This window comes from Fusarium proliferatum (genome assembly GCF_900067095.1).
Source record: "Fusarium proliferatum ET1 genome assembly, contig: FPRO_scaffold005, whole genome shotgun sequence".
Taxonomy (NCBI): Eukaryota; Fungi; Ascomycota; class Sordariomycetes; order Hypocreales; family Nectriaceae; genus Fusarium; species Fusarium proliferatum.
In genome coordinates this window covers 1203161-1217367 of record NW_022194794.1, presented here as the reverse complement: position 1 = coordinate 1217367, position 14207 = coordinate 1203161, and the positions used below count along the sequence as shown (strand labels likewise).

Below are 14207 nucleotides of genomic sequence, written 5' to 3'. Positions count from 1 at the left end.
CCTTATATCCATTCAATGCTCAAGGCAGAAACACTGTCACCACAGTGGGCATGACAGCAGCCAGCTTTGCTCATCCACCACCCACCACCCACCACCCACCACCCACTCAACTTTAGCATAAAACAACACATTCCCTTTTAAATCATCTAAAAACACTTCGCTGCATTTGCTATAATCTCAACGGCATAATGTGCCTCCCCTGTTTCCCTTGGACATGGACAAAATGCGAAGACCCTTATGACAATTTGCACAAAGCCCCTAAGCAGACTGTCTGGGTCCACGATGGGCAGAACTGGGAGCTTCAGAGAGTGGTGAGCATACTTATTTCTTTGCATTTTATCTTAATTTTGCCAATTGCATCATCGTGGCCCTTTTCCCTATCAGATCCCCTTCAATCTTGCGGGCCACTTGGTACTGAGCCTGCGTCTGGACTGCCAGTGATAACCGACTGGAGAGCAGAGTCACCACAAAACGTGCCATTGAAGGATATCAAAACATAAACAAACCAAATTCAATACGCTAGGGTTGTCTTTGTGTTGTACTGCCGCCTCGAGCGCTGTTTGTGCCCTGTACGCACGAGAGGTATATCTTCTCGAAGTGCCTCTACTATCTGAGAGGTTCTTCTTCTTCTTTCCTTCTTCCCCTTCTTCGAAGATATTACGAGATCCTGAGGCTTCTGATTCACGAGCCCCGAAAGTGGATTTATTTTCAAACCTCGATTGTTCGAGTTGCACACAAAAGAAGCGATCATGGCCTCGGCAGGTGCCAGCGCCTTCAAGTCCCCCAAAATTCCTCGACGGCCAAAGACCCCCGAGACTCGTCAAGTGCACTTTGGCTCTCAGATCAAGCCTTCTACTGCTACTGCAACTCCTGCATCTGCATCTACATCTACATATACATCTGGCGCCGTCAGCGAGGGCATCACGGGCTACACCACTGCCAATTCCCCCAGCGGCGGCTTCAGTGCTGGTATCAACGGCGTTACAGCTCCTAGCACTGCTCGAGCTACGACAACCACTGCTGCTCCCCCAGCAACCACTTCTGCGCCCGAGGAGAAGGGCAGCAATCAACCTACGAGCTTCCCTGCGCTCGGCCTAGGCCCTAACGCACAGCCTCAGTGGCATATCAGTGCCGACCCGACTCAGAGCCTCGCGCAACAAGTGCCAACTGGTTTCGTCTCGCCTACCCCTCAGCACCAATTTCTCCCCCCTCAATTTCATCCCCATCCTCATCCTGCTCCCTTCATCAGCGCAGGGCAAAACCAATTCACCCCATCTCCAATCACCTACATCGGAATCGGACCTCAGTCTCCCGCTGTCAACACCGCAAACATGGGTGACTATCAGAACACTGCGCCTCCTGTTCATGGCATGAACTTCCAGCCGCCTGTTCCTGACACTACCTTTGGTCCCATGCAGCACGTTTATGTGCCTCGCTTTGACAATGGTCTCGCTGGTGTCCCAGTCGGGGCCTATGCCGGTGTACAAGTTTGTCCACCCTCCTCTTTTTCCTTCGTTGCCCCTTCTGCCCCTCTCTTGTCTCCTGTCCAAATGACGACTCCCGCCTGCACTACAGTTGTAGTGCCCAAGACATTCTATTTGAACGGATACACGTATTATGCAAGTTTACTTAGCTGATTTATCTTTGCGTTTTGGCTTTGGCGTCGAGTTGGCCTGAATCAAGTGGTTCAGTGCACCTCCGCGACTTCAGTGGCTTGGCGGCGGTCTACCTTTTTCTTTCGCTCGTTCCTCAAAATCTCAACACAACTATTAGCAAATACTGACAATTTCTATAGCAGCCCGTCGCCGGTGGTATGGCCCCCCAGCCTACCGTCCATGGCAGCTACGTTGTCCAGCAGCTGCCCTACTACTACCAGCAGCCGACCATGAGCCAACAGCCAGTCCTCGTTGCGAGCCACCAGCCCCAGCAGTTTATGCAACAGGTTCAGCAAGTCCCAGGCGTTCCCTCGGTCGGTGTTGCTGGTGGAGCTGCTGTGCCCGGCACGGTCCCCGTCTTTGCAGGTAATGTCCCTGGTGGTCAACATGTCCCTGGTGGTCAACATGTCCCTGATGTCACTGGTGTTGGTCGTACCGCTGGCGAAGAGCAGCTCCGTCAGATTCAGTTTGCGCATGCGAACAAGATGTATGAGCCGCAGGACTTCAAGCCAGCTGACGATGACCCCTCCCGTTTCTACTATGTTCGTGAAGTTGACGGGAACTGGACTCAGCGCAACCGATTTACCATTGATCACATGGGTGACTCCCGCTGGTATGTGACCGATGAGGGTTGGTTTTACGCCGTCCGACTCCCCAACTAAACGTTGCGGCCAGTAAGTTAACATCCCTTTGCCTCATCTCCCCGATCATGAGCTGATAATCTGGAGACATACCACGAAAGCCACAAGAATCATTCATTGGGAAATCATTAACCGCAAGCTGTAAAATATCTCACCACCATGAGTTAAAGTTGTACTAATGATTTTGCAGTTGGCTCTGCCCTCGATCGAGAATTTGATTTGAACTGTCACCGTGTCCTCCATGTAAGTAGTACGGAGACAATACGGCGACACAGGCTGACTTTTGAAAGGGATGATAGAGCTTCTCGTCCTTTGTCCGACTTTTCGACTTATAAAGAGCTCATGCTCAGTTATGCGATTGAGACTGTATCAATGAATAAGACGTCTCACGGATAAGGGCATGGACTGTTATGAGATTGCGCAAGGACACACTACCTACCAAATGCAGATAGGAAATTGCTTCGTATCATTCATATGAGGATACTCACTGCTACGGTTAATTGAAATTGTATAAAACGGCCCCGTTGTGATTGTTCTGCGTGAAGGAAAGAAAATAGCATCACATGTCGTTGATTTAATGTGGTGCAAGTTACTAATGCAAGTCATGGATGCATGTGGGGTTAGCTAACACGGGCTGTTCTGACTGTTTCGAACATCCTCGGTAATTGCATCATCGGCCCAAGGTTTATCAGATCATTCCTGTCAACTACATCCATTGATACACTCATCTCATTCTAGATCTGAGAAGCCACTATCAAATCTCGAAAGAGAAGCCTTTTTAAAACCACCTGTATTGGAGCCACCACATCACGTGGGCCACCAACGCAACTCAAGCAACGCTCTCAAGCCCCACGTAGCTAGAGAATCAACTTATCCTTGACATCACCCCAACAATAGGGGCCTTACTGTTTAAGCCTTTATTGAGAAAGTTTAAAGCTCTATAGCCTTACATAAGGCTGACGGCAAGGGCAGAAAAAAAAAGACCACCTGAGCTTATTGCCTCACCTTGTTAGGTCTATACCTCGCTAACAGGTAAGAAGACCTATCTTAATCATGATACATGAGGATACTCTTGGTGATCTTGAAATTAGCTTAGAAGACTTTCTGACGAGTTTCTAGAGTCCGAGGTTTTCTATTACCACAAGACCGGTGCAGCCATCAAGATACGCCATCATGCTTCTCATTGGTCTCACGGGTTCAATTGCCACAGGCAAGTCGACAGTGTCGTCGATGCTGTCATCGCAACCCTACAACCTCCCGATCATAGATGCAGACATTCTAGCGCGCAAGGTTGTGGAGCCGGGAACTCGTGGGTATGAAGCTATTGTAAAACATTTCGGGCCTACAACACCCGAACTTCTCGTTGAGCCATCAGAGAAGATGCCAGAGGATGGACCAGACGGCAAAGGCAGACCACTCAACAGACCGGCATTGGGGAGACGGGTGTTTGGCGACTCAGAGGAGCGAAAGAAGGACAGATCAGTTCTCAATCGCATCGTTCATCCGGCTGTCCGATGGGAAATGTTCAAGTCCGTCGTTGGATGTTACTTCAGAGGTCATTGGGCTGTGGTTCTGGATATCCCACTCCTTTTCGAGAGTGGCCTCGACCGCTTCTGCGGCGTCACAGCTGTAGTGGCAGTCCACGACCCAGCAGTTCAGATGCAGCGTCTGCGTGCGCGTGATCCTCACCTGAGCCTGGAAGATGCCGAGAACAGAGTGCGTAGCCAGACAGATGTTCGAGAAAAGGCCCGGCGATGTGAAGAACGAGGAGAAGGCAAAGGAATTGTGCTTTGGAACGACGGGTCACGAGAAGAGCTGAAGGAGCAGCTGGATAAGGCCATCAAGGATCTGAGAAAGGCGAGCCCCGATTGGTGGTCATGGTTGTTGCTTGGATGTCCTCCTCTAGCAGTTGCTGTTGCGACGTGGAGGTTCTGGCAGAATCTTATTATCAATGAGAGATGGGAGGAGATGAAGTTGAATGCGAAGCTGTGATAGTGAATTATAGGTGCCTTAGGGAGTTTGCTTTCTTTTAGTGGCTAGGTGGAGGGTGGATAATACATCAAGGTGAATTATATAGGTAGGTACCTACCTACCTACACACAAGGAGGAAGGAGCCCCAACTCAAGCTCGCTCCTGCCTCTTTTCTCAACCACGAACCAAGCCTTTTCATCTCAGCGCAGTTCATTTCTGTTATATTTACATCTTTTCACCAAAACAAGACATAGCCTCTACATGCCCTCTTTACACTTCTTTTCTGATCTGTAGATTGCTAAGCACTAGGGCTGTTATCACTTTGTCCTCGCATCGCCCTGACAGCTGCGAGCAGTTGACAACAACGACCTTCGACTACCGCCCATGCCATCAGGGCGACGTCTTGGACCCAACCTCAAAACAAACGCATAATCATCTCTTTCTTGACCTTTTGACCTTTCTGAAGACACACTATCTTGACAATTTCTTTGGTACAGCAAACTTCTTTGGTGCGATGTCAAATCGCAAAACGAAACTCCCCTCGCATTTTTGCGAATGGGTAGTTGGAACAACAATCGAATCTGTTATCGGCGCCATCCCTCAGAACAAACCCCCTAAGAAGCGAGACGTCGTACGTGTTGAGGTCACCACTGATGATGAGTCCGAAGAGGACACCGTCAAGATCACCTACCCGCGCACTGGACGTACCTATACACCCCTGCCTGCCAACGAAGCAAAGGCCGAGGTCAAGAAGGTCCGGTTTGACTTTGGCCAGAATGGTCCCATCAAATCTGCTATGAAGCAGACCACTACCACAACTCCCATGGACTCCTCAGATGAGGCATCCGACTCCGGCCCAGAGACTGAGTCAGATTCTAGTCAGTCGGCGTACATATCAAGCTCTGATGCCACCGATTCTGATGTTGACTATCCAGTTAAGTGCGTGAAGCACAAGAGGCAGAGAAAGAAGAAGAAGCACAGACAGACACAGTCCGAAGAAGACACCGAGAGTGACTGGGACTCTGATCCAGCACCAGATTGTCCCTGTCAGAGATGTACAAAGGGTCGACAGATATTGAAAAGAGTAGGCCGGAAAAGGAGCAAGGAAATCACCCCGCCAAGCCCCGAAACTTCTGATTCGGACGAAGAAGAAGAACCCCCCAACACTAAGCGACAATCTGGTAAGAACAAGAGGAGGTGTCTAAAGAAAGTAAAACCAACAGAGTCTGACCCCAATACTTCTGACTCAGATTCAGAGTCTGAGATCCTAGCACTTAAGAAACGGAGTCAAACCAAAAATCAGGTCAAGCAGACAGATGGAAAGAAACAGCAAGCGGCCCCCCAGCCTCTAACCAAGAAGCAACGAAAAGCAATGAACAAAAAGGCTAAGCAGCAACAAGAGCAAGAGATTGAAGGAGAAACCTCTGACTCACCCAACGAAGCAGAAGAGGAAACTGAGCCAGAAGAGGAGCCCAAGAAACAGAACAAAGGCAAGGAGAAGAATAACAAGAAGCAGAAAGGAAAACAAGGAAATCAGAAGAAACAGGAACCAGAAAATGAAACCAATAAAGACCAGGAAGCCGCCCCAGCTGATGAGGCCCCCGAAGCTTCCAAAGACACAAATCAAGGCAAGTTCAGAACTATGAAAGGAAAAGCAAAGGCACAGCCTAAACAAAAGGATGGAGTCAAGAAGGGCAATTATCCCGAAGGATTACCAGTTCCTCATATGCGTCAATCGCAGCTTATCGAGCCCATCAGAGCTCAGGTCGTTCAGATAGAGCGCGTGATCAAAACTCCACAAGACCCAGCACCTAACGCTTACTACGATGCAGAACACAATGTCATGAGAGCCTACGACGGCCCTGCCTACGGGAACCACCAAAGCAATGCGCTTTACCCAGAGCGTGACGCCTTCGGTCGCCCTCTGCCGATGGGTCAGCCTCATTCGATGCAGAACCCCTTCTATTATGGTTTCAACAATCCGCAGCAGTATCCCAACTATCCACAGATGCCACAATTCCACCAGGGCTACGCAGGGGTTCCAACACCAGACGCATACTCGCATGTTCCCATCACTCAAGGAATGGCCCCTCCTTCGTGGTATGCCATGGGCCCTCCTGCAGGCGTACCCCCCGCTGGCTACTATGGACATAGGAGCCCTGAAACCAACAAAAACACTCCGGTTTCCAAAGCGGAGAAAAATAATGTTGGACCTCCTGGAAGTCTTACTGTAAGTGATTATTAAAGAAACACACGGGCCGGACCGGATTTAACTCATCGACCCAGGGCCAGGACAATCCATATTATAAGAGAAAGTCACAAAACAACGCATGGGAAAGTCACCGTTCTGTACCCAGGGAAAACGGCCAGCCTCCAGGTTCCGATAAGGCTGGGTCCAACGGGTCCAACGGCGGGAACAAAAATAACGACCAAGGAGCTGGCTGGAACGACGGAACAGCTGACAACAATGGCCAAGATGCTTGGGACGCACCGGCCCAAGACAAGAACCAGAACCAAGGCGGCTGGGATACGAGCAACAATCAGGCAGTTAACGACTGGAATAATAAGACCATTCAGGATAGTAAGCCGGAAGAATGGCCTGTGTCACCACCGACTGGTGAGCAAGATCAGAACCAAAACGGTTGGGGAGGTGGCTCAAACCATTCGAACAAGAGCAATGAGACTGTGAAAAAGAGCGGAGCTCATTGGGGCGAAGACACGTACCCAGGCTCTTGCGCTCCGGGCACCTGGGGCGAACAGCAGACCACAAGCAGTGTTGAGCAAGGAGCTGACAACAATGTGGGCATCTGGACTCCCACGGAAGTGAATGGGAATGAAGACCAAAAGCCTCCTGCAGCAGAAGTAGAAGATCGTGACAACATCATGCCTGGGACATGGGTTGACGTCCCTGGAACTACTGTGCCAGCCTGGGGGGATGCTACTGCAGCACAGGACACGAACGGCCAAGCCGTAAACTGGTAATAGAAATTGGAAACTTGCTACATGGGGTGAAAGATGTCTAGTTTAGCTATGGGGGTATGGTATCCGCAAAATCACTACTATAAGATGCTATGACTAAATGCCTCCCAAACGAATCAATCAACCCAATCAACATTCAATACCATGTAAATGAACACCTTCTGTGACTTTTGTCTTGTAACATCTGATGCGTTATAATGCCATGATGCAAACCAAACCGCCCTAGCTACCGTCGAGTCGTAATCGTCCTGTTCGTGTCAGAAGTGGAATAACATCAACTCCGCGAACCGTCTTGTGCTTCGTACAACAACTGCACAGCAAAGCAGAAAAGCAGGAGCACGAATTGCAGAACCAAGCCGAGCGAGAGATAGTAGGGCAAGCATTGTCAATCAGAGGATTGTGCAGCCGTGGATGGACCTGAGCGGCCATGAATCAGCTTTGTCCTGGAATGGGAGACGTCGTTTTAGCCTGGGAGACGGACACGACGACGAGCACAAGCTCAATGAAGGGTAAATGAAAGTCATAGGGGTAGTTTGATGGGGCATGGGATGCATGAAAAGTTGCCAGGCTATAGATTTCACTTACCATCTGGATGTCTCCCATTCCACAATCCACGTGCAGCATATCTTGAGTCGCTCGCGTACGCTGGATGTGCCCAGGAGTCGATATTTCTCATGGTCTTTAACCGGCAACATACTGGCAAACCACCATGGAAAGATGGCAGGGTCTTCTGGACACTCGCCGTATATAGTCAACATGCGTTCTGTCAACCAGGGAACACTCTGTTGACGCATTCGAGCGACGAAAGATGATGCGTAGTGCATAAGATTCTGTGTAGACATTGAGTCGATCTCGGTGATTGAAGTTGGCATGTGTGGACTGGAAGAATCAGATCGCGGTAATGGAGATGTCGGTGTTGGTTCAGTGGGTTCCTGGGCAGTATCCATAGCCTGAATGGGTTGTTGTTGATCCTCAGTCTCTATCGGTGTTGCCTCGGCGGCCTCAGCAGCTTCTTCATCCTCGAGGCTAACATCGTCTATCCGTTCAGTCTTGCCGACAATGTATCCGTCAAGGTAACTGTGTTCGAGAACGCGGAAGCGTGACAGACCCACAGTCTCGATAAGACTCCGACCATCTGGGAAGAACTGGACGTTGACGATGCGGAGAAGCGTGCCTAGCTGATGAAAGTTGGCATCACCAGGATGTTGGGGCCGTTTAGGGATAACCATACCGAAAGTATGGTCTCCTTCCAGTGCTCTCCGGATCATGAGTCTATATCTCGGCTCAAAGATGTGTAGGAATGTCGGCATTTGGGGGAAGGACAGTGTGCATACAAAGAGTGCGAGGTCATAATCCTGCATCTGAGCCACCCTCTCGGCGTCCAGTGCTTCCTTTCGGGCGTTGACTTCCTCCAGCCAGAATGTTTCGATGATGCGCTTGATAGTCTGATTGGAAGGCGATGAAGTTTGACTTAATAGGGGGCTGATAGCCAGTGGGCGACGACATATCGGGCAATACCGTGAGTGGTCAAGTATGCGATGTAAGCATGACCGACAGAACGTGTGCCCGCAAGAGGTTGTAAGAGGATCGTAGAAGAGTGCATAGCAGACCTGACAGTCCATTTCAGCGCGAGTGGCGTCTTGCGCTTTTCGAACGAGCCCTGTATCATCAGCATCAGCATCAGGAGGTGGTGATGGCGTCGCCGATGTAATTTCGTCGTAGTGTATATCGGCCTCATAAGACAGGTCACCCTCCTCGGCTAGGCGATAAGTGGCGATGACCTTTCCGCCGGGTATCACCTTTGTGTATGCTTCATCGTCATCCCTCATGGAAGAAACGCCTGCAGCAGCCCAAGGGTCAGGCCACATGACCTTGGTCGCCAGTTCGGTGGTTGAGGACTCATTCTTGAATCGCTCGATCTCTTCCCTCACGTGTTGCGCCGTCTTGTTGAGCACAACATCAATAGCGCAGTCGCCAACAGCATGTTCCTTACTGCAGTCCTCAAAGGGACATTTAAATCCACGGAGTCGTTCTGGGGCAGCGGGATATGTTATGTTGGCGCGCATGTGTGTGCCTGGTAAACAGCGCCGGCACAGGCTTTTACCGCAGGGGAGGCTGATGGGCTCATCTAGGGGTAGTGAGCAGATCTGACACTGGAAGAGCCGGACGAAATCGCGGGGGGCGACATCGCGATGGCGAGAAGTATTAGCAGAAGGCGATTGCGATTGTGTTACTTGTGTCGGTTGCCGGCCCGAGTCCGGAGGTTCGTGATCGGAATCGGAGGGCGGATCGGGAGTCCGCGACGATCGAGGACCGGCATCAGGACCGGGGCCGGAGGCGGAATCGGTCGCAGCAGCTTGCGACGTGCCTTCTGAGGACATGAACGTCTATAGATTGCGTGCGTATAGTACAACAGGAGTATTGTAAAAAGAAATAGGGGGTATATAGGTTGGTTCTTGAGTCGTTACTCTTGGCTGTGTCGTAGCGGGCGTCGAAACTCTCTAATAAGGTGCGAGCCTCTGTAATGATGCGTTGTTGGTAAAAGGAGCCAGAGGTAAGTAAAGTAGTGTTGCTTTGAGGTGAATAGAAAAGAAGTTGTTGATATCCCCGAATTCTATGCGATGCCTTGACCGTTATATGATGTGCTATATCGTCGTCGTGTTTGCTGGGTTTGGCGATGAAGACGAGTATTGCGGTCTTGTTGGCGTAGCCGTTGATAGCGTGTCGAGTGCATGAATGAGGCCGAAGCAGTGTCCAGATGACGAGGACAAGCCGTAGACAAGATAGACATGGATTCTGTGAGATAGTAAGATTACAAAGATCGTATCGCTGATTTTGAGCGAAGCATCTCCGTTGTGTGAGTCAAAGTGGTCGTGGTGTAAGAAGAGGTGTCCAAGATAGCCGTGTGTAGAGATTGGTGGGGGTTTAATGAGATGAAGTAGTACTGGTACTCCTTGAGCAGCGGGAAGATGTCATAGGTTTAAGATGACGAGAATCGTTTAAAACGGCTGCCGAAGTCGAGCCCACTTTGTTCTGGGATCTCTGACAGGGGTATTGGGGGGAGACGGGGTTGGCTCCGGAGTCTCAGCCTTCAAATATGTACCGTGTAGACTATGAGAAGGGAACTATCGTAGGACCAAGAAGGGGGCTGCTTGCTAAATAAGAGAGAAAGAAATGGGAAAGGGGAAAAGATGGGGTCTTCTATTCCAGGCCGTAGTGCCGAAATAGAATACGTCGACAAGGATAAAGGGTTGTTGAAGATGAGGTGCAGCAAATAGAGACCGTCATACACCAGAGAGACTTACCAATCCGGGGACAATTCTAGAGGCACGCGGAGAGACAAGAGTCTAGCTTGGGGGTGTCGATGTAAAAGGACTAACCTTTGTGATAAGTATAGAGATAGAGAGACAGAAGAGCTCCCTAATGGGAGAAAAGGAGAACTTGGCAATTCAGCTCAAGTTGTCGGTGTCCGATTTGAATAAGTGAAGAGGAAGGAGAGATGTTTTTGAAGATAAGGGAAAAGGGCAAAATCATAGGCGTCACAGTTTCATTACAAGATGAGGAATACATACATAGAAGCACCTACGAGAGACAAGACGAGGCGAGGCGAGTCGAGACTAGACTAAACCAAGCCAAACCAAGCCAAATCAGATCAGAGGGAACTACTCAGGGAAGGGAACAGAGATGGGGGATGCGAGGCGGTTTGTTACTTGTCTTGTCTCTATACAAAATATATCGAGAAACTTGGTGGAGAGGCCCTAGTCTCTGGCATGTATATAGTACTTCGGAACAGGCTAGACAACTGGGAGATGTTGTAGATTTTTCCAACTTTAGCACTAGGCAGTTCCTAGCAAGCACCTAGTGGCCTCTGCTGGAGAGAAAGAGGGTCCCCTAGAAAACTTGAGAGGACCCTGCGTATGTATATCACGAGTTTTAGACGCCTCCTCCAGTCTAAACCCATCTCAGGGTTCAAACGGTCATGGAATACTGTGCTCAGGTGATTGATTGAAGGACACCTACACCTACGGAGTAGACACACAGGAATGAAGCCAGTGATATGGTCATAGGAACTCGTACCCTGGAGCTCTCGAGTCACACAACAGCAGCATCAACTTCTGTCTTACAAGGCAAAACGGATGACGGGGTCATGGACTGATGACGCTGAGGCGAAAACCTCAAATCTAAGCCACTAGCAGTAACTATCTTGAGGTATTCGGGGCAAAACACCAACGGCGCTGCCGGATATCGAATGGTAATCCATTTCGAGCACCGGATAGATAGACTTTGGTCGCCGTTTTGCTGCAGCAACCGGAACCTAAACCCCCTCACTCATCTCGACAATCGGGAGCTTGTTAATTAATTCCCTGCTTTTGTTGTGCCGTGTTATGCAGTGCAGTGCAGTGCAGTGTTGTGTTGTGTTGTGGTGCGCTGTGCTGTAAACCAGGGATGCATGGGAGGATGAACCTAAAATAAAACACATCCCAGCTCAATGGAGCCAAGAAAAACGTTCAGATCCAAGATCCAAGATTTGTGATGGGGACGGGAGGGGAATCAACTCTTGACTGAGCTGATAGGATTGAGACAGACAAAGGAAACTTTCCCCTTCTTCACAGCGTAACCGAAGAGTTGCCCTCCCTCCAGAAGCGCAAGCATGACCAATTACCATAGGAACCAGTATCACCGATCGCGATGCAGGGCAGGGTTCTCAGTACAAGATGGACTGTAGCGTTGTAGACAGTACTCGATCAAGACTTGTTTGTCCCCGCGGCAAAAGACCCCAGTTTCGCATCTGTCGCCGATCTTGCTCTCGTTTGTGTGTGTACAGAATAGGACAATCTCCTCTTTTCCTTCTTGCAACGTCCGCGGGAAGCGGAATACAGAGCGCGCGCGCAGTCGAAAAAATGCACCCAAAGTCCGTTGTGAGTCGGGGGTTATCGTGAAAGGGACTCTCGGCTGTTTCTTGTTTCCGAGATTCTGGCTGACGAGGACGATCGAGACAACGCTGCAGTTGCAGCGGCCATCGGGTGAATCAACTGGCGCATCGACGCTACTTAATAGTTGAGAGGGAAACCCGCCATTAACAATAAAAACGGGCTGGCAGTTTCCGAGACAAAATGGAGCTTTGCGTCTAAGCGAGAGAGCCTCGCTATTGGATAGAGAGAGAGATGCAGGTGGTAGAATGAATTGGGAGACTTGAGACTTGAGGGGGGCCTACGGGGGGCACAGAGACAGGTAGACACTAGACACTAGACACTACCTACCGGTCCTGGCAGGGCTGGCGTATGCACAGTAAGAGCTAAAGTCCAGGTTCTAGGGTCAGGTCGTGACTCGAATGGATAGAGGCTCAAAAAGAAAGTCGTTGGCGTCATATGAGACTAGGGGGGTCCCGTAAAGGATCCATGATGGGCCGCGGTCATGATGCCAACGATCTGTTTTTTTCTTCTTCTTTTTTTTTTTTTCTTCTTCTCGCCCTTCTCTTTTTTGCCTTGTTGAATAACTAATCTTTGATGGAGACCACATTTCTAGCTGACAATACAAATGTAGATCAAATCTTTATTTGCCTCCAGAAAGGGGAGAGTTGCTCTGAGATCAGATCTCGGTCTCTACTCTTGGCATCAACAGTTCAAACCGTTGGCCCAGTCTACGCATCATCGTTTTTCTCAAGCCTTGCACTTGTCATCCAATAACCAGTCTCGAGGGTGTGGCGGCCCGGATCGAGATGCGGCCAGTCCATTCCCTCAACCTTTCAGCCTCCCTTGCAACGATTTCCTGATACAGCGAGACAAACAGCAGTTCTCGTTCTCTTCTCGCTGCTGCTACTACTGCAGCCTGTCACACAACGTTTCCAGCTTTCCGGGGCTGCACAGCACAGTACGAGTTGAAAACGTGCTTCTCTAGGTATCTTAGGTATGCCACGTGTGTGCAACGATTTCCATCCCGATGATTACATTATTAGAGGCACCATCTCTGTTGGCTGATTATTAGCCGCCAAACGTGATCAGAGTTTAGCAGGCTGTCATGACTTGTTCGTTGTACCTGTTCTTTGGAATGTTCCCTTTTCTCATCATGAGCTAGGGAACCGTACCCTAGGACCCTTCTTTGGATGACGCTTACTATAGTCTTGTCCCTTCGAAATTAGTTAGATCGGTTCGCACTCGCCAAAGTGTTCCAATTGTTCTAGACCATCTCCGATTTCTTGGTTCTCGAATCAGGACTGACTTGCTCTGTTGTCGTTGTTGATAGACCACCCTTGGCCATGCCGAGTTAGATTTGACGAGGGACATTGATTCTTCCGCTTAGTCAATGCAACTTGTCTTCTTGGGCTGGACTTATCATCAAGACTGATCATGTGTGAGAACCACTGCCAAGAAAGGCGATTCATCACATGACCATTTTCTGTTTCTATATGTTGATTCTCTACCAACTTGATAACTAGGTACTAACAAGAGCCCCCATGTCGAACCTCAGACCTCGAGCTCCAGGACCCTGAATTCAACCTCCCCCCACATTAGCTGAACTAAGCTCTCTCTGATCTGATCTGATCTGATCTGATCCTTCCTCAAGAATGAACCTCTCTGCCTATGAGCATTATTCTCTTAGTAAATACGATTAATACTTTTAACGTCACCCTAATTTCTGTCCAAGGCAATTTCGTTATTTCTGGACGGCTTCCTCCGTCAACTTGCTCCAACATCACATGTCTTTCCCCTTCCCTTAAGTTTGTTAGGACTAAGAAGACGGTCTGTCTGTGCATGAGCTTACCGTCTCAACCCTTCGTCTAGCTCCCCTGCTCGTGATAGCTTCTCGTGCCCGAACAAGCTGACAAGAACCGTGCAAGTCCAGGGCTAATCCCGCTCATTCAAGCTCAAATGTTTTGAGCAAAGGTATTATCAACGTTACTCCGATCGTTCAATGGCTGAGACGGCATAAACTTCAGTCCTTTCAGGCGGTAAACGTTTAC

General features: G+C 49.6%; 4 protein-coding genes across 4 annotated transcripts; 3 read left to right on the top strand and 1 right to left on the bottom strand.

Annotated features, from left to right (window-relative positions):
• Nucleotides 1-749: 749 nt before the first annotated feature.
• On the top strand, nucleotides 750-2317 carry FPRO_10672 (uncharacterized protein; the record flags this gene model as incomplete). The annotated part of the gene is made up of 2 exons (XM_031231660.1): nucleotides 750-1487; nucleotides 1796-2317. The coding sequence occupies 2 exons, from the start codon at nucleotides 750-752 to the stop codon at nucleotides 2315-2317; spliced, it is 1260 nt and encodes a 419-aa protein (XP_031081675.1).
• Nucleotides 2318-3469: 1152 nt separating this feature from the next.
• Nucleotides 3470-4288, top strand: FPRO_10671 (putative dephospho-CoA kinase; the record flags this gene model as incomplete). The annotated part of the gene is made up of 1 exon (XM_031231659.1): nucleotides 3470-4288. One exon carries the CDS (start codon nucleotides 3470-3472, stop codon nucleotides 4286-4288), a length of 819 nt encoding a protein of 272 aa, XP_031081674.1.
• A 493-nt stretch (nucleotides 4289-4781) lies between these two features.
• On the top strand, nucleotides 4782-7249 carry FPRO_10670 (uncharacterized protein; the record flags this gene model as incomplete). The annotated part of the gene is made up of 2 exons (XM_031231658.1): nucleotides 4782-6497; nucleotides 6554-7249. The coding sequence occupies 2 exons, from the start codon at nucleotides 4782-4784 to the stop codon at nucleotides 7247-7249; spliced, it is 2412 nt and encodes an 803-aa protein (XP_031081673.1).
• A 578-nt stretch (nucleotides 7250-7827) lies between these two features.
• Nucleotides 7828-9627, bottom strand: FPRO_10669 (uncharacterized protein; the record flags this gene model as incomplete). Its single annotated transcript, XM_031231657.1, has 1 exon — nucleotides 7828-9627. One exon carries the CDS (start codon nucleotides 9625-9627, stop codon nucleotides 7828-7830), a length of 1800 nt encoding a protein of 599 aa, XP_031081672.1.
• Nucleotides 9628-14207: the final 4580 nt, after the last annotated feature.